A 24,981-nucleotide genomic window follows, 5' to 3' on the forward strand; every position below is an offset into this window, starting at 1 on the left:
CTACAAATTGCAGGGCGATGATGAATCGTTATAGAGATTGCCGCGAAAAAATTCATGAAGGGAATCGGGGACGTGGAAATTCGCGCCAAGGAGAAAGCTCGGTCAGGGTAAGCCCAGACCGTGCCACATGTCGCAACTCGCGAGACCCCGAGAATAAAAGGCGACGTATGCCGCAAGATCACCATTCGCCAAAGCGAGCCATCGAATGGTAGAAGCGATCTCGTACTGGGAGATTTATGGATCCAAACCCCACCGTGGAGGGATTATTGCAGAAGGTCTAACAGCTGGAGGCAAGACATGGGATCCATGATCGGAGGGAAGGTCACAAAGAGAGGACCCCATTCTCCAGGGAAATCGAACTGAAGACTCCCTCATAGATTCAAAACCCCCAATATCCCTCAATATAACGAAGACGACGATCCATATGATCATTTGGATGCTTTCAACGTCTAGATGGATCTTCAGACGTCAAGTTCATTGGTGAAATGTCGTGTCTTCCCTGCAACCTTGGGAGATATACCTCAGACCTGGCTAAGGAGTCTCTGTCCTCGCAGCATCTATAGCTAGGAGGAGTGTTAGAGAAAGTTTATCAGTCGATACAGGTCGCTTAAGAGGCAACTCACCCCGACCTGTCACCTCGCTACGGTGTTCTAGTGGCCCAATGAATCCTTGAAGGATTACATTGAGAGGTTCAAGCGTGAGGTCAATAATGTTGAGAACACATATGATGAAAGTACTCTGATCGCGATATTTGTGGGGCTCCGGAAAGATAGGAAGCTCTACGAGAGCATCTACAAATCCCCCGTAAGGGACCTGGGTGAGTTCTACGAACGAGTTACTAATGAGATTAGATGGGAAGAGACCTTTTGCTCAAAGAAGTCGGGTGACCAAAGGGATGAGACTAGAAACACCAGCCAGAACAAGAAGAGAGACAATGACGATAATGATCAGGTCGCTAAGAACTCAAGGAACGAGCTAGGAAACGAGCTACCTGCGCATCGAGGTCGCTACGAGAACTACAGCATCCTGTCTGACACTCAAGATATGATCTTCGCTAGTGAGAAGAGCCAAGAGGATTGTGGGAGGCCTAATCCTATAAGGACTCCCAACAGATTCAGAAATAAGAACAAGTTTTGTGCTTACCACAACGAAGCGTGGCACAACACCTTCGAATGTTAGGTGTTAAAGGACGCGATTGAGAAGTTAATCAGGAGAGGTTACTTGCACGATTATGTGGTGCGACCAGAAAGCTAGTAGCCCCAGGAGCCAGCTCAAACAGAGCCTCGTCAAGCTCTTGGGTAAGATTGAACATCTGCAGTAAGAACTATTTGTACTATCCATAGTGGGCCTCGTATTACAGGAACCTCTAACAGGTCGCGTGAGGGTGGCTACCTATCAAACAGCGAGCTGCGAGGTATTACAAATAGGAGGATTCAAGTTCAGTGCTATGACGTCGGTGATCTCGAACTGCACCTTGTTCTTCATGGAGCTCACAAGGCCAACGATCGGACACTAGGCTCGAACTGCGAAGGCCCTTATATTATCAAAGAAAATCTGGGAAACAGAGCGTATCACTTTGCAAATGGATAGGGTTGTTCTTCTACGTGCTTGGAATACGGAGCACCTCTATCCTTACTCCCAATGAGCGTAATTGATTCTTACTTATGCTCTAACTTTTTGTTACAATTAATTCTCGTAATTCTGATTGGAATTTATGAATTTTTCATTCTGTACGCTTATTGCACTTTACTCTTGTTCATATTCGATTAAATGTCCTTAAAATTAGGGGTAGAGATACCATGGTCTGCGAGTTGGGGCTCATTCATCTTAGTCTCCGTGCTATGATTTGGGGCTTATCTAAGCTATCTTAGTCCTCCCCTAGGTCGTGGTTTGTGAGCTGAGACCCATTCATCTTAATTTAATGTCATGGTTTGACACCTATTGAGTAACCACTTCCATTAAAGATTTCAAGCTAAGGGTTCACTAGCTGGGGTCCTGTCATCTTTACTCAAGTCATGGTCTGCAACCTACTTGGGTGTTCTCTCTTAGCTCGTTAAAACCAAGTAAAAGTCATGGTATATTAGCTGGGATCGCACCACGATCTACCTGGACATATAGCTTGGTGATGCAAATCAACTCTCGACAGAGCCATGGTATGTTAGCTGAGATTGCACCACGATTTACCTGGACATATAGCTTGGCGACGCAAGTAAAAGCCATGGTATGTTAGCTGAGATCGCACCACGATCTACCTAGACATATAGCTTGGCGATGCAGATTAACTCTCAACATAGCCATGATATGTTAGCTAAAATCGCACCACGATCTACTTGGACATATAGTTTTGCGATGCAAGTAAAAGCCATGGTATGTTAGCTGAGATCACACCACGATTTACTTGGACATATAGCTTGGCCACGCAAGTCAGAATCATGTTATGTTAGCCGGGATCTGCTTTTGCTTGCCCAAATGATTATATTCCGTGATCTACTGGACGTGTAGCACAAGATGGCATGATTTGAAGCGATTGGGCAAAAGACAAAAAGGCAGATCGACAGATTGTATAGCCCACTTCAACCAATATGCATTAGCTCTCAGTCAGTAGGTCGCACTAAGAGCTGAGAGGGCTAATGTTATATGTATTTTCTCATCGCATGAATCGGGCTGGACTCGATCCAGCAGGCCAACCCAATCTCCTGAAGCCCAAATAGTCCCAATGCCAAGGTCGTTAGATCCAAGTCGCACGACGCCTACTCCGAGCTCAAGCCGCGGAATCATGCGAGCTCTCAGTGATGCATTCAGCTCGTAGACCGCAGAACCAAGCGAGTTCCCAGTGTCGCATTCAGCTCGCAGACCGACCATTTAGCTCGCATATGCAAGAGGACCACGGAATAACCAGAGAATAGTTGTGGGTTATGCGTCATTCTGGCTGGACCGTTCTGGCCCCTCTCTTGGCCCATGTCGGTCCCATCCTGACCCTATACAAGCCTGCAGGAATACCATTGCAGCCTCTACTAGGTATTCGCGTGCCCGCCTCCATCCACATTAATGAGAGTCCCGTTAACACCATGCTGCCACCTAGGGACCCCCGCTGACGTCGATATTTAGTCCCATCACTTGCAAAAGCACGACGCAAACGGAGAGGACATCTCCTCCTCCTCCTATATGAGCAGGTTCTCTTTAGAGCCAAGGTATGCTTTCCCTACTAGCTTACTGATACACAGTTTTTCCTTACTCTCTTACTTACTTGAGCGTCAGAGTGTTTGCGGGGGTCGGTTGTCGGGAACACTCACCGAACCATGCAATTCCTGGTGCATCTTCTCTTCTCCCCTTTCATGACCATTTTTCAAAGCGAGGCACACGATTCACGGTCGAACAAATCCGTACGTCAACAGTTTCTATAAATAAAGATTTATTTGATCGAGATATAAGTAGAACGCTACTCAAATCATATTTCTCTTAAACTTATATAGTTTTCCAAAAAGATTGATTTAAACATTGGGGAGACACCCCATGCCTCTATTTCTCTTTTATTTTATAGATCTCTCAAAAACTAAAAATTAAACACAAACACTTTCTCACAATTACAAATTTATTAATTTTAATTTTTTTAATTCTAACTATATTTTTTTCTTATTAATATATTAAAAAATCTTTATATTGACTCTAAATTTAGAAGATATTTCTACATTTTTAAAATGTAAAAAATATTTTTATTTTGGACGAATAGACTAATATATCCTAAACTTATGATCAATTTTTAATTTTATTCAATTTTGACATTTGCTTTAATTTGGTCATCGAACTTTCACTTTTGTTTTAATTTTATCCTTGATCTAATAAGTGTGTGTTTCAACTTATGTGGCAACTGATGTGGCGTGTTGACGTGTCCATTATTGGACACGTCAGCAAAATGGCACCATTTTTGGGTTCTATCACGGATTTAGTGATCCAAATTCGTTCATGGATTTATAAATGGATTGAGTCAAATTGGTTCAGATCTGACCCAATAGGTCAACCCAGCAACTTAATGGGTTAACCCACCTTCTTCCCCCAAATCACTTAGGATTTGCTTCATCCATCTCCCGTCGCCGACGTCTTCCTCCTTCATTGTCGTCAGCCACTTCCTTCTACCTCTCTCTTCATCTAATTGTTGTTGACCGCTCTGTCTTCCTTACCATCATTGTCGATGGCTCTAGCTGCTAGCTTGCTCCCATTAACAGTAGCTATAGAGGTTGTCGATTGGAACAAGAAGAAGGAGGGCAGAAGACCAGAAATCGAACGATTCAATCGATTGAGAGGATGACGCCATAGCCGATGACACGACGACCACGATCATGACGACGCAATGTCCACCATCACTGAAACATCGCCCATTGCCATGGACAGATCCACGACTTCCATATCGCCCCATGTTAACCAACGAAACCATCTCTATCAATTTCCTTTGGTCTTCATCATCTCCATGGTGAACCCACGAGAAGAAGGCAATCTCGTCTACAGTGTGTGAGTCCCAGTCCTAGCTGGACATGAAAACCATGACTGTGACCCACAACAGAGAAGACAACAAAGCCCATGGGCATGGCCGATTTCCAACTATGGTTGATTTCTAGCCTCAGTCGACAATGTCGATGTTGACCCATGCTCGCCAGCGACATGAATGGCGATGACATATACTGCCGCTAGCGATAGCTTTGGCCATGGTTGGTTAGACGACGTCGTTTTGTTGATGTATTCATTATTGAACACATTAGCATATCATAACAACTGCTATGTAAGGTAGGGCTAGAGATGGCAAACGGGCTGGGCCAAATCGGCCCGCTTAAAAACGGGCCAGCAGATTGCTGGCCCTAGCCCGGCCTTACACGGGCCCGCGGGCCAAACGGGTAGCAAGTAGTGAGCGAAAAAGGGCGAGGGGCGAGACTGAGAGCGAGGGGCGCGGGCGATTGACTGCACTCTCACCCTGCAATTAAAACACAATAAAAACAAATCATAATAAAACTTTTATATTTTTTTTATTTTAGTGAGAGGTTTATACTCGCCAGTGTACGAGTGCAGTTGTAGTCCAAATTTAAATTTATATTTTCTGGATGAATCCAGGTCGTCCACTGAGAGATTTATTTATGGCAAAAGAAAAAGAATGTCACACACACGCACACGCATTTGGACAAATTGACAACAAGATTTTTTATGGTTTTGTTTTTAGACAACAGATACTAGAAAATAAAGTAAGGCAAAAATTGAAATAAACATTAAACGTAAAAATATGAATTTGGATAGTGCTTGAGTTAAGACAATTTCAGTACCAACCCGTTGATTCCCAAATTTTAGCATAAAAATTTAGCAACATTAATTTAATTTCAGATATGAGGGTTTGTTATTAAATGCAATTAGAGATGATGATAGTTCTAGATTAAGCAATCCCCATACATGATATGCGAGATTCTAATTTAAGCAACCACCATAAATCCAATTGCAATTAATACACAAAACAACTAAATTAATCATCTGGATTTAGGTATGATAGCGTTTCTAGTTCTAGTAACTCTCATACATGGCATGAAAGCTCTAAGTTAGGCTTACGCTCCAATCCAAACCTAGTAATTTTTTAATAATTAATACACACTCATACTGAAATTTAAATTAATGTTACTTATTTAAAGCGCAGCTTTCTTTGGGAATCATTGGCATTGGACACTGTCCTTGCCTTAACCCAAGATTAGATTTAACTACTCATTTTTATTTGAAAGTTAATTGACAGAAATTTAAATGACGCAATTTAAATAACAAAATTTAAATGACAAGAAATTTAAAAGCATAAACTAACCGGTCATTTAGGCGGTGGATAATTAAATGACAAGAATTAAAATTGCATAAATTTAAAGGCATAAACTAACCGGCCATTTAGGCGGTGAATAATTAAATGACAAGAATTAAAATTACAGAAATTTAAAGGCACAAATTAACTGGCCATTTAGGCGGTGAATAATAAAGTAATAATAAATGACATAAGAATTTAAAAGAAGAAAGAAAAAAAAGTAAGATTATAAGAGAAAGTACTAAAGAAAATGAGAAAGAACAAGAACAATTCTCAAAGAGAGAATTATAAGGAAACAACTAAACTTTTATTCAAGAATAATAATCACACTTACAAATGCAATCAAGTGAGCTATTTATAGGCCACAAGATGCAATACAAACCACACAATTTTAATTATTCAATTAGACATAATTATATCTAATGGGCACTCACACACTTAAAGTTAAATGGATTTTAGCTATAATACACACCTTAAAGTTAAATGGATTTTAGCTAAAATACATACCTAATAAAGCACTCATAAAGTTAAATGGATTTTAGCTATAATATCCACCTAATAGTTAAATGAATTTTAGCTAAAAAACACACCTAATAAAGCTCTCACATAAAAAATAAAAATAGATTTCTATAAATTGGTTTTTAATCTTCATTAGGATTAAAAATAATCCTTGGGCCTTCTCCAAATAATATTTTCCATGAGTTGCTCAAATTGGGCCTTAATTCTTCATGGGCTTGAATTCTTCATGGACTTTAATTCTTCATGGGCTTGAATTCTTCATGCCTAAAAAAAATAAAAATAATTTAATGTTATTAATAAATTATATATTATATATATGTATTACACATGGCACATATATATATTAGATTATATTATATATATATTACATGCATGCATATAATGATATATATGTATTATATATAATTTTATATATTATTATTATTTACTTTAGAACTTCATTTCATTCATCTTTCAATTTAAATTTACATATAACCATAAAATATATATTAATATCTAATTTAAACCATATTTAAGATCGAAAGAAGGGTATAATTATAACAAAATTTTTACAAAATTAACCACTAATCAGCGATAGAGGGCGAGCGAGGGCGAGGGGCGTGGGCGAGGGCGAGGGTGAGGGCGAGGGCGAGGGCGATAGAGGGCGAAGGTGAGACAGAGGGCGACTGGGGGTGAGGGCGAGGGCGAGACAGAGGGCGAGCGAGGGGCGCGGGCGAGGGCGAGGGCGAGACAGAGAGCGACGTGAGGGCGAGGGACAGGGCAAGGGCGACAGAGGGCGAGGGCGAGATTAGCGAGCCAAGCGGGCCAGCTTGGCCCGCCACCATTTGGCCCGCCGGGCCAAGCGGGCGGGGCCAAATCGACCCGGCCTTAAATGGGCCAGCAAAATGTTGGCCCTAGCCCGGTGCCGGGCCGGGCCCCAACGGGCCAGCCTGTCGGGCCAAGCCCATTTTGCCATCTCTAGGTAGGGCACACGCTTGCTAGATCAATGATAAAATTAAAATAAAAGTAAAAGTTCAATGACTAAATTAAAATAAAAGTCAAAACTAGATCAAATTTAAAATTAATCATAAATTTAAGATATATTAGTCTATTCTACCTTTTATTTTTTTTAGTGCAGATGGTAATTTTACCTAAAAGCTATCATCTCCTTGCCTTTTATTAGTCTATTTTTTTATTTTTTTCTCAAATGTAATTAATATTTTTTGAAATATGTTTGTAACTAATATTTTTTAAAATTGTTTACTTATAATTTTTATGTTTGTAAAATTATGTTTACAAACTTATAAACATAATTTTACAAACATAATAAACATTATATGTTTATAAACATTACAATAAAATTATGTTTAAAATATGTTTATAATTACTAATTACAAACATAATTTTTTATATATATTTTTTATTTTTTAATGGGCCGAGCTGGGCCATTTTAGCGAGCTAGTTGGTGGGCCGGCCCGCGGGCCATTTTGGTGGGCCAGGCAAGGCTGAGCTGGGGGTCACATATCACTAGCCTAGTCCGACCCTCATTTTGCTGGGCAGATCGGGCCAGTCAGTCTGCTACAGTAAGAGGCTGGGCCGGCCCATTTTCCATCCCAACATAAAAACAACGGGAGCAATTATAAAAAGATTTGACCTTTAGATTGAATTCCCCTGACTGAATCATTACCGTCGTTGAATCAATTGACTGGGGGTGGGCTCGCATCCCAAGGGCAAGGAGATGAAGGGTAATGATGGAGAGGTAGCGACCGTAGGATGTGGGGTACGAATCTGGGGTCCTGCTGTGGTGAAGTATTTTAGCGGGACCCTCTCTCACGTGACATATCCGTGCCTCCTTCAGCATTAATAAATACTCCTTGTTGCTGTTGTCTCTGGGAAATAATATATTTAACCTCCGTTTGTTTTTTAGAAAATAATTTTTTAAAATGTGTTTTTTATATGTATTTTTTTGTTATTTAGCTGTAATCTAAAAAAATATTATTAAAAAAACAAAGAGAGAGAGGGGAGAGAGTTGGACAAAGGACCAAATGGCAAATGGTGCCCGACGAGAGGCGAGCGAGACGGTGATGGTGAGAGGCTGAGGCGACGTCTCACACATAGACTAATCTGGGCGGAGATGGATAGAGATGGCAATGTAGGTGGAGCTCGATGGACAGAGATGGAGAAAGACGGAGATGACAACCTAAAGGGACTAATTTGGACTGAGACAAGGCTCGACAGAGACAAATAGTGACGCAAGTAGAGCTTGATGGACAAAGACCGCGACGCAGAAGGAGTTGGCGGACGGCTGCAACGCAATCGACAATTTATGACACAATCTTCAAATCGAAACTCGAAACTCTAAACTCTAATCTTGTTGGTATTTATTTTCATTTATGATTGGATGGGATCATCTTGAACCACTGTCTCTGGGGATCATCCTCGCAGCGAGGAACATCTTGAAGATCAGATCCCAAGCAAAGACACTTGTTGGTGAGGATTCTTGAAGAGCCAGAGGAGCCGGAAGAATCCCAATCCAAACACAGATATCTTCCATGTTCGTCTCTGCTGGCTAAATGAAGCTTCGACCCAGAAACCATGTTCCAGTTACTCGAGCAATTACTCGTCACGATCGCCGGCAGCCCTTCTCCGACCGCCGCCAGGCACCTCCTGTCGCCGCCCATTAAGCTGATCGGACCGCCTTTGAGGTGGCTCCACCTCGCCCAGCTCTTGCAATCTCTCAGGTAAATTCCATCCTCGCCAACCTCCACGCACTGCCCGGTTTTTGGATGAAATAGGATGTTGTAGCTTCGATGATGTGCTTTCGGATCTGCAACCAAATTGATATAAATATGGAAGAATCACATATCTTTTAGGGTCCAATATGATAGAGATAAAGTTCAGATATTCAATCCAATTTGAGATAACTAATTGGATAAGAACAACTTAAATTGGCTGTCAACGTACCCCGGTTGATTTGTTGAATAAGCTGCAACCTTGACTGCATCTCTGAGCTTCGAACATGGTCCCAATTGGCTGTCAACATTCCGAAGGATTCCTCCATCCCAACCTTGCCTTCTCTAAGAATGTAGCTTCCTTGCAGAGTCCACAAAGCCCACTCAAGATCTTGCTCAGCCACATGGGCCAGCAAGCAGCTCATATACCTATCTTGTTTCTCTTCTACATCCTTCATATTCATGCCAAATTCACTCAGAAAAAATGGAAACTGTATTTGCAGAAACCCAATTTTATCAATGAACAGCCTGGTGGCATTGCCGCAGAACTCGTTGGGCTGGTACAGCCACTTCTCAGTTGGGTCAACAAATGGGTACCAATGACCCTCGTAGACCAGCTTCTTGCCTATGTTCAATTTAAGGGGCTTTTGCTTTAGGAACCTTAGAGATGTATCATAAGACAAGCCTGAGACAATCACCAGGACATCTGGGTTTGTCCTGTGAATGATTTCTGCACCTTTCTTTATGTACTTGTACCAACCTCTCCGGTTCTGGCGCGGCCCTCTTAGCTCGTTTCTCATGCTCATCGCAATCACCTGTAAACGACAACAACATATATATCAGGCCTTTATAACTCGGTTATGTATATATATATATTATCAGCAAGAGTGTTTTCAAACAAAGTATATATCAGGGTTCAAAAAAAAATTCACCCACCCCAGGATTGCCTTTGTATAGCCTAGCTACGGTTGCTAAGCCTTTCAACCATTCATGGGGATTGAAGTACTTGTCTCCGAAGAACCCGTTGCCATCTTTGTCGGCACAGCACCACTTGGGTAAGCTAACATGGTTGTCTAGCACCACCATGACATCATGTGCTGCAAGCTCGTCGACTACAGCTTTCTGAGCCTCGAGGAGGTTGAGGCCTAGAACATGAGGGTTGTGCTTGTACACCCCGGCCTTGGCATCGGTTAAGTTCCATCTCTCGAGGGACTGAGCCACAGTTAGATTGGTATGGTGGCCCCTTGTGAACATATAGGTGGCCCAAGTGAGCCGAACACAGTTAAACCCTAACGAAGCAACCCTAGCCGCAATGTCCTTCACTGGCTGCTTGTGAATCCCCTCGACCACCATGCCATGTAAATGGCCTGACCAGTTCACGCATCTCAACTTGATACGATCCCCGGATGAAGAAACCACCCATCTTGATTGCGTTGACAGGGGCAGCGAATCGGAACTAACATTAACTGGCCGACTGAAGAACAGAGTGATCAGGAAGAAGACGGTCAATTGCGGATGCCTCATGATTTGTAATTTGTAACGTAATTGCTAATAATAAACAATGAGATTTAATTTGAAAAAATCTCTCCCTTTAGAGCCTTTAAATAGGCTATTAATCCGGCCTAATCTAGAAGATAAAAAAGGGGATAAAAATAGAACAAATTTTTATCCAATTCCTAAAGAAAATGTAACTATAAGGGTGCATTTGATAGAGTTGAAAAATGAGAGTGGAATTCTAATTCCATGGAATTTCAATTCTCACTCTAACTCCTAAGAATTTTAATTTCTTGATTTCAAAGAAAATATTCACTTTTTGAACTAAAATGGAATTCGAATTCCATGGAATTGAAAAGCTGTTTGATAGAATTGTCTGAAATTTAGATGAAAAATAAATTTCACCCTCATTTTTCATGTCTATCAAACACGCTCTAATTATTTTTTAAATTAATTCAAGAACACTTTGACTCGATCTACTTACTTTCTCATGTTAACTCTGTCAAATTATTTCTCCCATATCTACTACATCTCCTGCTACTTGAGCTGATCATATATAGCTTTAGATCTGTCTTATTTAGAGAGATTAGTGTTTTTTTTCTCTAGATTTCATGTGCCTGAGATGTTGTAGTTTTCCTCTCTCCATTTCAATAAATTAATTTCTTTAGGATTCCATTAAGGTTTTTTTAATAGATTTCATGTGAATTACATGTTGCAGTTTTCCTCACAACTCTCTTTGTGTGTCCGCTTTGTTTGTTTGCTTATTAAATTAAACACTGATGAAGTTTTGGATCAATTCCAAATTTGAGTCGTTCTACCTTCCACCTACATTATTAATTATTAGACTTATTTTGTGCGTATTTTCTACATTTAGTTCCGTTGGCAATTTCCTGAGGTGATGTTGTGGGGGTGGGGGGGGGGAGTTCAATAGTTAGAGCAATTTTGAAAGTTAAAATTCACTTGTCGCTTTCACGTTTATAGTGGAGTTAGGGATCGAATTGACTGCTGAGTTCTCTAATTTATATCTCCTGCTAATATCGTGGGCCTGAATAGTGAGGGGCGCTTATGATGATGCATTAATCAAAAAAAAAAATTACCCTTTTCCTATTAAATAATCAATCTAAATTTAAAAAGACAATTTACCCTACAAAGTGGGGCAATATTAATTATATAGCTAATTCAAAAATTACATTTGCAAAACCATAATACATACATAAAACTTCATGTTTATCTTGATTATACATAAAATATATTTATATAATATGAGTGATGGTTGCATGAAGTTTCCATGGTACAAAATTACGTCAAAAATTTGTTACATTCTCATATGCTTAGACAATCTGGTTTAGTTAAGACCCATTTCATTGAATATAAGTATATTAAGTGTTTAAATTTCTACAAAGGTGAGGCTTCATCTTCATATAGTTTTTGACGATTAAATTAACTTGAGGAGTTAAAGTGAATAATAATAGTCTTTAAAGATAAATATCAAATATATTTATTTAAAGACTTTATCTTTTTTATAGGTTGATCTCTCAACATTAAGTGAGATTTTTGGTATGATATCATGCCCAAAATTTTTAAACTTACGGGGATAGGATATCATAAGCTTGGAACATTTCATCGAGTAGCAAAGGAACTAATAGGCCACGTGGAGTGCGATTTTATTTACTCCCTTTAACGAGGTGATTATCACCTTCACTACTTTTGTAAGGGTGAAAAGTAATGAAACGGCAATCAAATATTATTCACATATCGTTCCGTTACTTTTCACCCTCACAAAAGCAGTGAGGGTGATGATCACCCCGTTAAAGGAGTGAACAAAATTGCACTCGACCACGTGTTACCTCTTGATCGCGTTTTTGTTGGTAGGACACATGATATAAAGTTTGTTTGATGCGTATAAAAAAATTATAGGAGGGTGTGGACCTCATCCCTTGCATTTTGCTTGAGGCAGTTAATATAATAAATTTGACTGCAATTAACTTTCCTAAGAAGAAACCTTTGGGGATAAACTTATAAATAGACACAATATCTAGTCTCCTCAACCTCCACAAATAACCTAACCCACCATTTTATGCCATTTTTTTTACCAAAAATTCTGACGTAAATTTGATTCTCTTTATAATATAGTATTATTTTATGTAAAAAGACCATATCTCGATAGTGTCGATTGACAGGGACAACGAATTAGTACTAATACTAATTGATTGACTAAAGAACAAAAGTGACCAAGAAGAAGATGGTAAATTACACGTCTCATGATTTGCAATTTGTACCAATTAGATTGCTCACCTGGCTTTTAAAGGTAATTGCTAATAGTAAACAATGTGGTTTAATCTGAATAAATCTCTCCCCTTACTTTTAAATAGCCTTTAAATTTAATCCTGAAACTTTTAAATTAACTAATTTTATAATTACTATTAATTAAATAATGTCTTGATTAACTCACACTAAGTTAAATGTTTGATTATCTCGTGAACGTGAACAATAGGTATATAAATGATGCTGTCTAACAGCTTTCACCTTGATAAATTTAATATCACTTTTAATTACAAAATACTATTTTTATACTATAAAATAATAAAAGCACGATAACCATAGTACTATACAATATAACAATATCGGTAGAGTTTATCCTCACCCCGTAGCACCAATATTCTACATAAAAATGTGACGTATAGCAAGAAAGGATCATTGTATAATATGAAAAATATATTATATGTTGTGGGTGAAGCATCTAATCGCTGTCGTCTTGTTGAAGGGCAATTTTGGCAACCTCAGCAGTCCACGTGGACGGCTGATGGACGGCCACTTTGCAACCATCAAGGCCTCGTCTCTCTGATATCCGGCGCCTCTTGATTGTCCTTGCTCTGCCCGATGCCCTTTGCTTGTTTTCTCTACCTTTTTGTTAATCGTGTTCTACGATTAATCGATGGCCATTGATGTTGTCTTTTTCAATTTCAATCCCAGCCGTTTAACTCTCATATAAATGGAATAGTGCCTCGGGATGATAATGAAGACGAGAAATATCGCAGAAAGAAAGAGGAAGAAGAGAGAGTAATCGGTTGTGGGGTTCTTTGAGTAAGCTCTGTCTTTTGGTTTGTATAGATTCTTTTCTCGTTGTAATATTTGGTTCTTAGGTTTGCTTCTAATCTGTATTTGATGATTGTGAGGCCTTTTTGTTAGAAGAACCATTGATGTATATTTCCGATCCTTGTAACCCTACTCAATATAGTGTAGTGAGTTCTTTCTTACCAAACTCAACGTGGACGTAGCCATTTGGGTGAACCATGGTAAAATTTCTGGTGTCCTCTTCTTTTATTTCCTGTTCGTTTTGTTTTGTTTAACATATTGTTGCTTAAGTGTGTCATTGATTCTGCTGAAAGTATTAGGGTTTTGAATCAGCCATTTATTAGCTTTCTTGTTGAGTCTTTCGCTCGGTCCAACATTATGTATACATGAAAATTGAGGAGAATCTTAGTGACCATCAACTAGCTAGGGATAGGAGCAAAAGGGCAGTGAGACCACCCTCAAGATATGCATATTCAGATTTAGTTTATTGTGCCCTGGTTGCTAGGTATGAATTGAGGGATAGTGAGCCTTCTACTTTTGAGGAGACTGTCAACTCTCAAGATAGTGTTAAATTGCAGCAAGCCATGGATGAGGAAATGACATCTCTTGCTGCAAATAGGACTTGGGAACTTATTCCCAGACCAAATGATCAAAAATTAATCCAATGTAAGTGGCTGTACAAATTAAAAGAGGGTATGTCACCCTTTGAACCAATTAAGTACAAGGCAAGGTTAGTTGTAAAGGGTTTTACCCAAAGAGAGGGAATATATTACAATGAAATATTTTCCCCAGTTGTCAAGTTTAAAACTATCCGTTTAATGATAGCTATTACTATTCATTTTTTTGACTTAGAACTTGAACAACTAGATGTTAAGACTGCCTTCTTGCATGGTGACTTGGAGGAATAAATATATATGGTTCAGCTGGTTGGATATACTGACTCTAATAAACCTCAGCATGTCTGTTTATTAAAGAAATCATTGTATGGCCTAAAACAGTCACCTAGACAATGGTATAAGAAATTTGACCAATTTGTTTCAGAAATTGGCTTTGTTAGGAGTCAGTATGATAATTGCTTCTATTTCACCATTTTAGATATTCCTATTTATTTGCTTCTATATGTAGATGATATACTGTTAATTAGAAAATCCAAGACTAAAATCAATGAATTGAAATCTATGTTAAATATGAAATTTGACATGAAAGACTTAGGGCATGCTAAGAAAATCCTAGGAATGAAAATAGAAAAAAATATAAGCAATTTCAGTTTAAAAATTCAGCAACACGATTACTTGTTAAAAGTTGTGCAAAGATTTGGCATGAATAATTGTAAAGCTGTTTCGGCTCCCTTGGCTGGTCATTTTTTGCTTTCAAAAGCTCAATGTCCCACCTCAAATTCTGAAATCATTAAAATGGAAAATGTACCCTATGCAAATGCCATAGGAACTATTATGTATTCTATGATTAGTACCAGGCCTAACCTTGCTTATTCAATTTCTTTACTAAGTAGATACATGTCAAACCCTGGGAAACCCCATTGGGATGCCTTGAAATAATTGTTTAGATATATAAATGGTTCTGTTAACATTGGTTTGTGTCATAAAAGAAGATATGATAATCTTGATCTAGTGGGGTATGTAGATTCAGATTTTGCAGGTGACAAAGACTCCAGGAAATTCACTACAGCTTACTTCTTCACATTAGAAGGTAACTGCATCAGCTGGAAGTCACAATTGCAGCCTTTGGTTGCATTGTCTTCTACTGAAACAGAATATGTGGCAATCACTGATGCCTTTAAAGAAGCCACATGGCTTCAAGGCCTCCTGAGGGAAATCAATTTGCTTCAAAGCAAGGTGGTGGTATTCTCGGATACTCAAAGTGCTATCCATCTCTGTAAAAATCCGGTATATCATGAGAGGTCTAAGCACATTGAGGTAAAGTTTCATTTTGTCCGAGAACTGGTAGCAAATGGAACTGTGATGATTAAAAAGGTTTCTACTGAGGAAAATCCAGCTGATATGGGAACCAAGATCTTGACTGCAGCCAAGTTCAAGCTTTGCTTGAATCTGGTGCACATTGATGTCGATTGATCCTTCAACTGACTGGAGCGATGATGGTATGAAATTGAAGTATGCTGCACTATGTTTTGAGTATTGGGTTCATTCTCCCCTGGATGCTTCAAGGTGGAGATTGTTGTGGGTGAAGCATCTAATCGCTATCGTCTTATTGGAGGGCAATTTTGGCAACCTCAGCAGTCCACGTGGACGGTTGATGGACGACCACTTTGCAACCATCAAGGCCTCGTCTCTCTGATATCCGATGCCTCTTGATTGTCCTTGCTCTGCCCGACGCCCCTTGCTTGTCCTCTCTGCCTTTTTGTTAATTATGTTCTACGATTAACTGATGGCCATCAATGCTGCCTTTTTCAATCTCAATCCTAGCCGTTCAACTCTCATATAAATGGAATAGTGCCTCGGGATGATAATGAAGACGAGAAATATCGCAGAAAGAAAGGGGAAGAAGAGAGAGTAATCGGTTGTGGGTTTCTTTGAGTAAGCTCTGTCTTTTGGTTTGTATAGATTCTTTTCTCGTTGTAATATTTGGTTCTTAGGTTTGCTTCTAATCTGTATTTGGTGATTGTGAGGCCTTTTTGTTAGAAGAACCATTGATGTACAGTTCTGATTCTTGTAACCCTACTCGATATAGTGCAGTGAGTTCTTTTTTACTGAGCTCAACGTGGACATAGCCATTTGGGTGAACCACGGTAAAATTTCTAATGTCCTCTTCTTTTATTTCCTGTTCGTTTTGTTTTGTTTAACATACTGTTGCTTAAGTGTGTTATTGATTCTGCCGAAAGTATTAGGGTTTTGAATCAGCCATTTATTTTCTGTCTTGTTGAGTCTTCCGCTCGGTCCAACATTATATATACATGAAATTTTTTTACATAATAACTATAATATACATTTTTTGGGATTAGTGTTATTGCGCGGTCCCCACCCCTTATGTTTTCAAAAGAGATAAATTACATGTAGATGTTTTGTCTCATTGCGTATGGTAAGAAATCGAATCAACGATTTATTAGTGCGAATTTTAATTTATGATGGTCCAACCACTTGATCTGTATCCTGAGAGTTAAGATACACTTTTTAGTAGATCATATTGTTGTCTAAGAAAACAAGTTTAATGCTGAAATAAGCTCAAGAGAAGAAGACCTAAGAGAGTTTCCTAATAGAATAGTTCCTGGGAAACTCAAAAGCCATTTCCAAGTAGTGTAGAGAGATCGACCTTGACAAGGGCCTCACATTTAATGTCTGTGTTTAAAAATTTGATATAGATAATTTCAAAAAATTTAAGATATGACTACAACGTTACTCAAATCATTTTTTTCTTAAATTTATATAATTTTAAACAAAAATTAATTTAAGCATCGAAAGATTGGAGACCCCACGGTCTTGATCGTCTTTTATTTTACAAATCTCTCAAAAATTAAAAATAAACACTCTCAAAATTATAAATTTATTATTACATCTTTACAATATATATTATATTTTTTATATCATGTAACAAGTCGACGCCGTAAATATTATAAAATTAATATGTTATGATGGCGGTCCAACCCTGAAATGTCCCAAGGCTTATTAGGAGCGAAGGGTCGCCAGATATGAAAGCCATTACAGTGACCATCGCCGCACCAAAGCAATGAGTAAACGAAACTACTAAACGGACGTGCTGGTCCGCACCCACTCCACGTGTTCCCTCGTATTGCGCCCGACTATAACCCTCCGTTACTATCCGCTACACCGTATCGCGCCACGTGCGGACGGCGACGTCAAGCTTAACGTTCGCCGTTTAGCCTCGGAGACATCAACGGACACGGCGCACAATACCATCGGCACTGTTCACATAAACGGCCCAGATTGAATCTGATTGATGAGTCATCAATCAGATTGCTAAAGAAGCTTCGATGAATTTCTATTCGGCCAGAAGTAGTGCCCGAAGAAGTGCCATCCCTGAACAGAATTACAATTTTACCCATAATTCAATTGATAGAAATACCCCTGTTCTAAGTTCAGTCCTTCCCTCCCTCCGACGCTCTGTCTCTCACTCTCTTCTCCCTTCTCTCTCAGTTTCTCTCTCTGTGTTCTCTCTTGTTCGATCCTTTTCATTGTGAAATCTCTCACTCTTCTCACTATTTTCTCTCTCACTTGCTCCCTCTTGTTCTCTCTAGTTCGACCTTCCCCATCGCTCAAAGACAAACCGGCCGTAGTGCGAGCCTTCTTCTCGGATCGAAGAAGGGTCGTTCCGCCCGTGCGGCTTCATCTCCGGCCCATGAAAGCAAAGAAGAATTAAGCAGTCTTGTGGCTGAGCAGTAGATGTGCTTTGTCAAGATTATGTGAATTTTTAACTATTGTTGGCTACGGCCCTGTGTTTTAATGCTCAATTAAGGATTAGAGTTCACAATCTGGATCAGATCCCATTCCCTAGGGCAATGGGTAGGAGTGTCTGGGTTTCTGCTTTGAGTGGTCAGGTGACTTAGTTAATATGTTGCGTTGCTTGTCAAAAAAACTGGTTCCTTACACTTCGGGGTTTAATAGTGTTTGGTCTCTTTCATGTTTTAGATGGTGCAGTTTCTTTGCACATAACAGATTTGATGATTACCCCCTGAAGGTGCTTAATGTTTATTAATAGTTAACCATTTACAAGAGTTGCTTTGGTTGAAATTTTGATCTTTATACTGCGCCCAGAATGTGGTTTGGTATATTGACTATATTTTGCTCATTGCCTCGTGTTTTCAATCAGGCCATGGCACATCCAGAGCCAGACTCTGAAAATGGTGATAACTTTCCCAAGCATGATAATGCTAATAAAAGAGAGACCATTTCAACTCTCAATTTGTATACCTCTCAACGGGGGCCCTGCGAGACATAACCTTTTACACAAAGCTGAAAAAACAAATTCTATTTCATCAAATCTAAGAAAACAAAGCCATTCCAAAGGCTGTGCAGGAGCATGGTTGGCAAGAGATTCCTTGAACGTGCAAAAATTATACCCATCACCACTCCGAGGAAAATAAGAGGCAGCATTCTCTGTATGCTGAAATGGGCTAGTGCAAAAGCAACTGAACTCACAAGGATTGAACACCATAGTGGCATGTACTTGGTCAAGGATAACAAAGCCCCGGAACAGGATCTCCTCCCACGCCGGAGCGCATACTGAGACCACAAGCATATTCAGCGCCATGGCAACTGGGTCCCGTGCTAGAATCGACTCCTCGATGTTCGAGAGAGCAACTGGACCGGAAGGCAAAAGAGGCCATAACTCGAGGTTAAACTCTGAAAGCCAGTTGACAACGGGGAACATGAGGCACCCAAGCCCCAAGGGAAACATCAAATAGCCAGTTCCCTCTTAGGCTAAACCTAAAGAAATCAGATGGAAGGGGGTGAATTGATATACTAAATTCTTTTTTCTTAAAAGTTCTTTTGATAAAAATGAGATGTCATCTATAAAGAGAGCGACCAGTGTTCTTCTCATCAAAAGACTTTCTTTCCATACAAAATTAATCAAATACCTTCGATCAAAAAAATATTTTCTCCCCATACAAATTCTAAACTTACAATTGAAGACATTCATACGATCTATAAACACACTCAATCTGTGCTTGCAACCAAAAACACTAATACGATCCACAAACACAGTCATACGATATGCTTCCAATCAAATACACTCATACGAACTGAACGAGTATGTAAGATCTGAAACCGGACAGCTACTCATCAACACATGTCTCAAACAAACTCAAACTAATTAATCATGAACACATGTCTCAAACTAATTAATCCCCAACACAGGGAGGTTGAGATACGTCTGTGTGTGTGTGTGTATTCATGGCGGCTTCTGCTTCTGGGTCACAGGTGTAGATATAATCAACATGGGCGGCCAGTGTTCTTCTCATCAAGCACTCTTCTTCTCCGATTCCTTGGCAGCTCTCCTCCTCCGCCGCCGCCGCATCATCAACTTCGACAACCTTAATTTACATCAAAAGAACAGAACAGACAGAAAAACAAAATCATTAATTTATCAGAAACCTACAAGAAATGAAAGGGCGGCGTACGTTACGTATATGTATTGACACGATAAATTTTGATTTTTATCCTAGAAAATCAACGCGACTCACCACGGAGCGATGTTGGGCTGTCTTGCCGAGAAAAGCGGGCTCCGGGCGGGCGGCGCACGTTAGGAACGGGAAGAAGAGCAGGGCTATGATGAAGAGGGTGGGGAAATTGGCCATTGTCTCTCCGACTCCGACTGCGAGCTGGTGAAGTCTTGAAGAGGAGGGGACTGGGAAATTTGTAGACAAGAGGGCAAATCTAAAACAAATAAGTAGCCGTGGAGCATTTCCAAACAGTTCTCTTCCCATCATATATATTATTATATATGTGCGTGGGTTTTTTATTGGAATGGTCAATGGTGAACCGAAATAACGGAGGGGAGGGAGTGGCCGGTAAAAGCTAGTGCAATTTTGTGGACCCCATTTAACTTAAATTCAACGGAGAGAGAGGGAGACAGGCAAATGGGAGTGCGATTTTGTTCACCCCCTTTAACGGGGGTGAACGAAACCCCCGTCAGTGGGGGTTAAAAATATTTTTTTTTTTGAAAAAATAATATTTTATCCTTATATTGAAAATTGCAAAAATTAATCATGTTTTGAAAAAAATATTTATTTTTAGTCATTATTTTGAAAAAAATATTTTCAACCACTCAAACAAACTAATTGCTGAAAACAATCACTTTCTAGTTTTGACTCAGTTTTATTATGTCAATTATTATTGTAAGTCTATCATTTTTTTCTGAAAAAAAATCATTTTCATCCACTCAAACAAACTAATTGCCGAAAACAACTACTTTCCAGTTTTGATTCAGTTTTAATCCTGTTAATTATTTTTGTAAGTCTGTCATTTTTTTATAAGTTTTAATCCATCCAATTTTAATTCTGTCACATTTTTAGTTAAGTTCTAAAAATATTTTTTTTTTTTAAATATGGTTAATTTTTACAATTTCCAACATAAAAATAAAACATTATTTTTTTTAAAAAAAAGTTATTTTTTTAACCCCCACTGACGGGGGTTACGATCACCCCTGTTAAAAGGGGTGAACAAAATTGCACTCGGCAAATGGAATGGAATTTGCGCGCCGCTAAATGTAAGTTAACCCATTTCTTTTTTTCCTTCCCATTTCGTCTTCTCCTCCCCCTCTCTATCTCTCTCTCTCTCTCTCCATTTCTTCTTCTCCTCCCCCTTCTCTCTGTCTCACTTAGTCTCAAATGGAATGGAATTTGCACACCGCTCAATGTAAGTTAACCTATTTCTTCTTCTCTCCCCCCCCCCCCCCCCCCCCTCCCCTCTTTCTCACTTATTTGTTTAGGGGCATTTGTTAAAACGAGAAAGTAAAGAAGTATCAAGATAAAGTTAAAATATATTTTAAATTAAAATATGAAATGATCAAAATAAGATTGAAAAGTATTTTAATATTTCTATCAGAGTGTTTGTTAAATTTTTTATAATCCATTGATAATTGTATTTTTTTCTTTTTATGTGTTTGTTAATACGTATGATAAATACCAAGATAAGAGTTTTTTTACCAAAATATCTTTATTATTAAATTTATGATTAAAATACTATTTTATGATTAATATGAATTGTCAAAAAAATAAAAATAATATTTTATTTTCTAAATTCATGTTCAAAAATAAATTTAAAAGGAGTTCAAAAGTAGAAATAATTATTATTAGAATTACAATAATTTCATCTAGATAATTAAAAATGGCCAAAACATATTTTCATAAATTATAAGACTTAAATAATATTAATTATAATTTAAAAATGTATTAAATAATATTAATTATAAGACTTAAATAAATAATTTTTTTTAATAAATTTAAATATTTAAATTGCATTAAATGGCATTAACTATCCTACAAGGGGCATATAAGTAATTGAACATTATTTTGAAAGAGCCAGATAAATTTATCCGATGAGGAAGGTCGGATAAATTTATCCTGAAAGATGGAGATAAGAGATCACGTGAGGCTTTTTCGAAAATGATCAGATAAATTTAACAAACACGTTGAAAAGATCAAATATTTATAATGGTTTCCATATCTGATCTTTTATCTCTCTTATCTTGATTAACAAACACCCCTTTAAAAGAAAGTGATCTAGGCAAAGAATTTGTTCTATAGCGTGGCTATATAATATAGAAGCCTGTGAATTAATTGTTAAACTCTATTTAATTATTAATATTATATTTAACCATAAAGTAATTTTAAGTAATTTTTTTATTATTCAAAGTAATATACATATTTTATTTTTTATACATCTATCTAAAAATTTTGTATAATATAACATCGTTATAAGATATTACTATAACAATACGTAAAAGAAAGAAAAAGAAACAATACTTTGGTTGTAAATGTTAAAAACATAACTTTTATCTCTCCATTACAATTTATCTTACAAAAGATTAAAATGAAATCATATCCTGTAATCTAATATTTATCTTACAAAAGATTAAAATGAAATCATATCCTGTAATATTATTAGATTACATAATATTTATCATATATTATTACATATAATATTTAATATTTACCCAACAATATCTTTCAGCAAAAAAAGGTTTTATTTGAGTTTTATAGTGTCCAAATAATGGTATATAGTTTCATGAATTTGTTTAGTTTAAGTACTAAAAAGATTTTAAGAAGCAAACAAATCATGATTAATGATATTTTGCTGTTCAAATTACACCGCATATAAACTAAATCAAACAAAATCAAAATCAGGATGACTCATGTCTTCTCTGGAAGCCCAAATAAATTTGATAAACCCCCCCTCCCCATGTTGGAGAGAGAAAGAGTGAGAACATTGGAGGTGGAAGGGACGTCGCAACCACTGTTGGAGAGGACGTCAGACTATGTTGCACAAAAATACCTCATAGGTGTCGTTTCACCGTTTTTGAAACGTTTCGAAAACGTTTATTATTCTCATTTCAGACCCTATTTATACCTATTTTTTAAAAAAACGTCTGTTTTCACATTTCCGTTTCCTATCAGAAACATTTTCCATTTTCCGTTTCCGTGCAACATAGACGCCGGAGAGAGTAGAGGGTCGCTGCTAGCCGTTATAGGCAGACGACACGCTGGAAAGAGAGGAAGGCCACTGTAAGTAGACGACACCCCGAAAAAAAAGAGGACACCAAGGATGGAGGGGATGTCGCGGCCACTGCTGGAGGGGAGAGAGAGAGGGGGGTTGCTGCACTACAAAAAAATCGACATTTAGCGACGATTTTTCACAACTACCTATTTAGTAGAGGTTAAGTGGGAATGTTGACAAAACTAAGGTTGTAGTTGAGTCTGGATTAGGAAAAGGGGGTACATAAAACAGTTTTCTGGCTCAAACCTTACTAGAATGAGGGCAATCAACATCCCATTCCCCACCACCCCCCCCCCCCCCCCCCCCCCCCCCCCCCCCCCAATGTGGAATGCCTAGCTATTGGGCTGCAGATGAAAGGGAAAAATACAAAAGAAATAAATAAAAAACAGACTACAAGTCAATGGAGAAAGTAGCCCAGACATTGAAGATTAAATCAGAAGCTGGCATAATTTAGGCACCAATCCAGGAACCGGATCAGAGCCCAATGCAAAAACATTTGGACAAAGTAAATGAATGTTGATTTGATGGAAAACAAATAATACGCACTATAATCCAAATAAGCACTATAGTTATCATTTTAGAAAATGTATAACATGAAAAAGTTTTGGTTAAGCCCTTACAGGATCAGCCCATTTGGCCTCTGAAATTTTCCTCCTCTGCTCAAGAGACTTGGGTGCTTTTTTGCTACCTTTTAGTCTTGGAGTGCTCCTCCTTTGTTCAACACTTTCCAACCACTCCTGCTCAAGCTGTTTATCCAATATAGTGTAGGAGTCCCACTGCAACTCCTCTTCACCAACAAAGCCCCTTCTAGAAGCCTCTGCTATCAAATTCTGCCACTCAAAGTAGCAAGATCTCCCGTAGCATCAGCTTCTGACGGCGCCTTTCCCACCCCAACCGCAATTTTTTCCCTTGTTTCTTTGCTGCAAAAGAAAAATTAACATAATAAGTAAATATAAACACATAAAGCAACTCGTTAAATTAAAGTGGTTAAGATGGTACCAAGCTTTGATGGGTGGGTCATCCTCACCTGCCCATGGAAAGCAAATAAGAGAGTAAAGCAAATGATTATACAGAATAAGGACTTTTTTTTTTTTTTTTTCCTTTTTTGGGTTTGGAGATTGAATTTTAACATAAAACTTAATTTTCAAAATAGATCATATTAAATATGAAACAAGTGAGTCTCACCACCATACACATTGATAAAAGTTAAGATGACGAATTTATCATTTTAATAGTATTTGTGGCTTAGACCGAATGTTCTTAACAATTACGAATCCTTATGATTACATCTAAAATAAATAAAAAAAAATAAAAAAAGGGGGCATATGCATGATCAATCATCTATGCATTGAGTAGAAAGTGGTGTAGCTATCTACTATGCCCACAGGCAGTGGCGGAGTGACAAATTTTAAGTGGACAAAAATTAAATCCTAAACTCTAAATTTTATTTAAAATTAAATAATATAATAAAATTAAAATAATATAATATTAAAAAATATATATCAATAAATTATACAATCGACATATTTTCATATTTTAATAACGTCGTATAATACTATCATTATCAATTTTATTAAATATCTATTTTTAAATATACACAATTAAATTGTCGTTCAATCATTAATTTTCAATTTGATTGTGCAGCCGAGTCTTGATAAATTTTATGATAGACTATCGTTCAATTTTTAATCTCTAATTCAATTATATAGTTGAGTCTCGACAAACTTCATCATAGAAAATATATTTTTTGCCACAATTTCAAATATGTAATTGATAAATTTGTAATAAAAAATGAAAAAAAATTAATCCCTCTAATTAAAAATAATTAAAGAAACAGTCAAAAGAGGTTAACATACACAAAAGAAAAATAAGTCAAATTTTCATATATTTTATTTTTAATTTTCAACTAATACTGAAAAAAGTACTGGCAGTCGCCACCAACTACCATGATCGGTGATTTTCAGCTATCAGAGGCAACCACTCGACACTTTTATTCTCATCAACCAATATACCCAAAAACCAATAAAATCTAACAGCCAAATTTCGTAGATCTAAGCTTAAACTTCTGGTCAAACCCAATGTGCGTAAACGCATTGGCAATTGTCACCGACCAAAGTGGCCGATGGTTTTCGGCAATCACTGAACACCCTTATCC

General features: G+C 37.9%; 2 protein-coding genes and 1 pseudogene across 2 annotated transcripts; all 3 read right to left on the reverse strand.

Annotated features, from left to right (window-relative positions):
• Positions 1-4,216: 4,216 nt before the first annotated feature.
• On the reverse strand, positions 4,217-10,572 carry LOC127813444 (glycosyl hydrolase 5 family protein-like). Its single transcript, XM_052354404.1, has 5 exons — positions 9,985-10,572; positions 9,281-9,863; positions 8,735-9,143; positions 8,429-8,621; positions 4,217-4,519 (listed from the first exon to the last, which is right to left on the reverse strand). The coding sequence occupies exons 1-5, from the start codon at positions 10,570-10,572 to the stop codon at positions 4,217-4,219; spliced, it is 2,076 nt and encodes a 691-aa protein (XP_052210364.1).
• A 7,961-nt stretch (positions 10,573-18,533) lies between these two features.
• LOC127813445 (uncharacterized) lies at positions 18,534-19,317 on the reverse strand (annotated as a pseudogene).
• LOC127813031 (phytosulfokines 3-like) lies at positions 19,119-19,977 on the reverse strand. Its single transcript, XM_052353710.1, has 2 exons — positions 19,793-19,977; positions 19,119-19,642 (listed from the first exon to the last, which is right to left on the reverse strand). The coding sequence occupies exons 1-2, from the start codon at positions 19,904-19,906 to the stop codon at positions 19,451-19,453; spliced, it is 306 nt and encodes a 101-aa protein (XP_052209670.1). The 5' UTR covers positions 19,907-19,977; the 3' UTR covers positions 19,119-19,450.
• Positions 19,978-24,981: the final 5,004 nt, after the last annotated feature.

Source organism: Diospyros lotus, chromosome 11 (genome assembly GCF_014633365.1).
Source record: "Diospyros lotus cultivar Yz01 chromosome 11, ASM1463336v1, whole genome shotgun sequence".
NCBI lineage: Eukaryota > Viridiplantae > Streptophyta > Magnoliopsida > Ericales > Ebenaceae > Diospyros > Diospyros lotus.

Coding starts and splice junctions, on each gene's coding strand:
- LOC127813031 (XM_052353710.1), bottom strand. CDS start 19,906: ATGGCCAATTTCCCCACCCTCTTCATCATAGCCCTGCTCTTCTTCCCG. Junction 19,643..19,792: donor CAGCCCAACATCGCTCCGTG/GTGAGTCGCGTT, acceptor ATGTAAATTAAG/GTTGTCGAAGTTGATGATGC.
- LOC127813444 (XM_052354404.1), bottom strand. CDS start 10,572: ATGAGGCATCCGCAATTGACCGTCTTCTTCCTGATCACTCTGTTCTTC. Junction 9,144..9,280: donor TATTCAACAAATCAACCGGG/GTACGTTGACAG, acceptor ATTTGGTTGCAG/ATCCGAAAGCACATCATCGA. Junction 8,622..8,734: donor GATGATCCCCAGAGACAGTG/GTTCAAGATGAT, acceptor ATTGCGTTGCAG/CCGTCCGCCAACTCCTTCTG.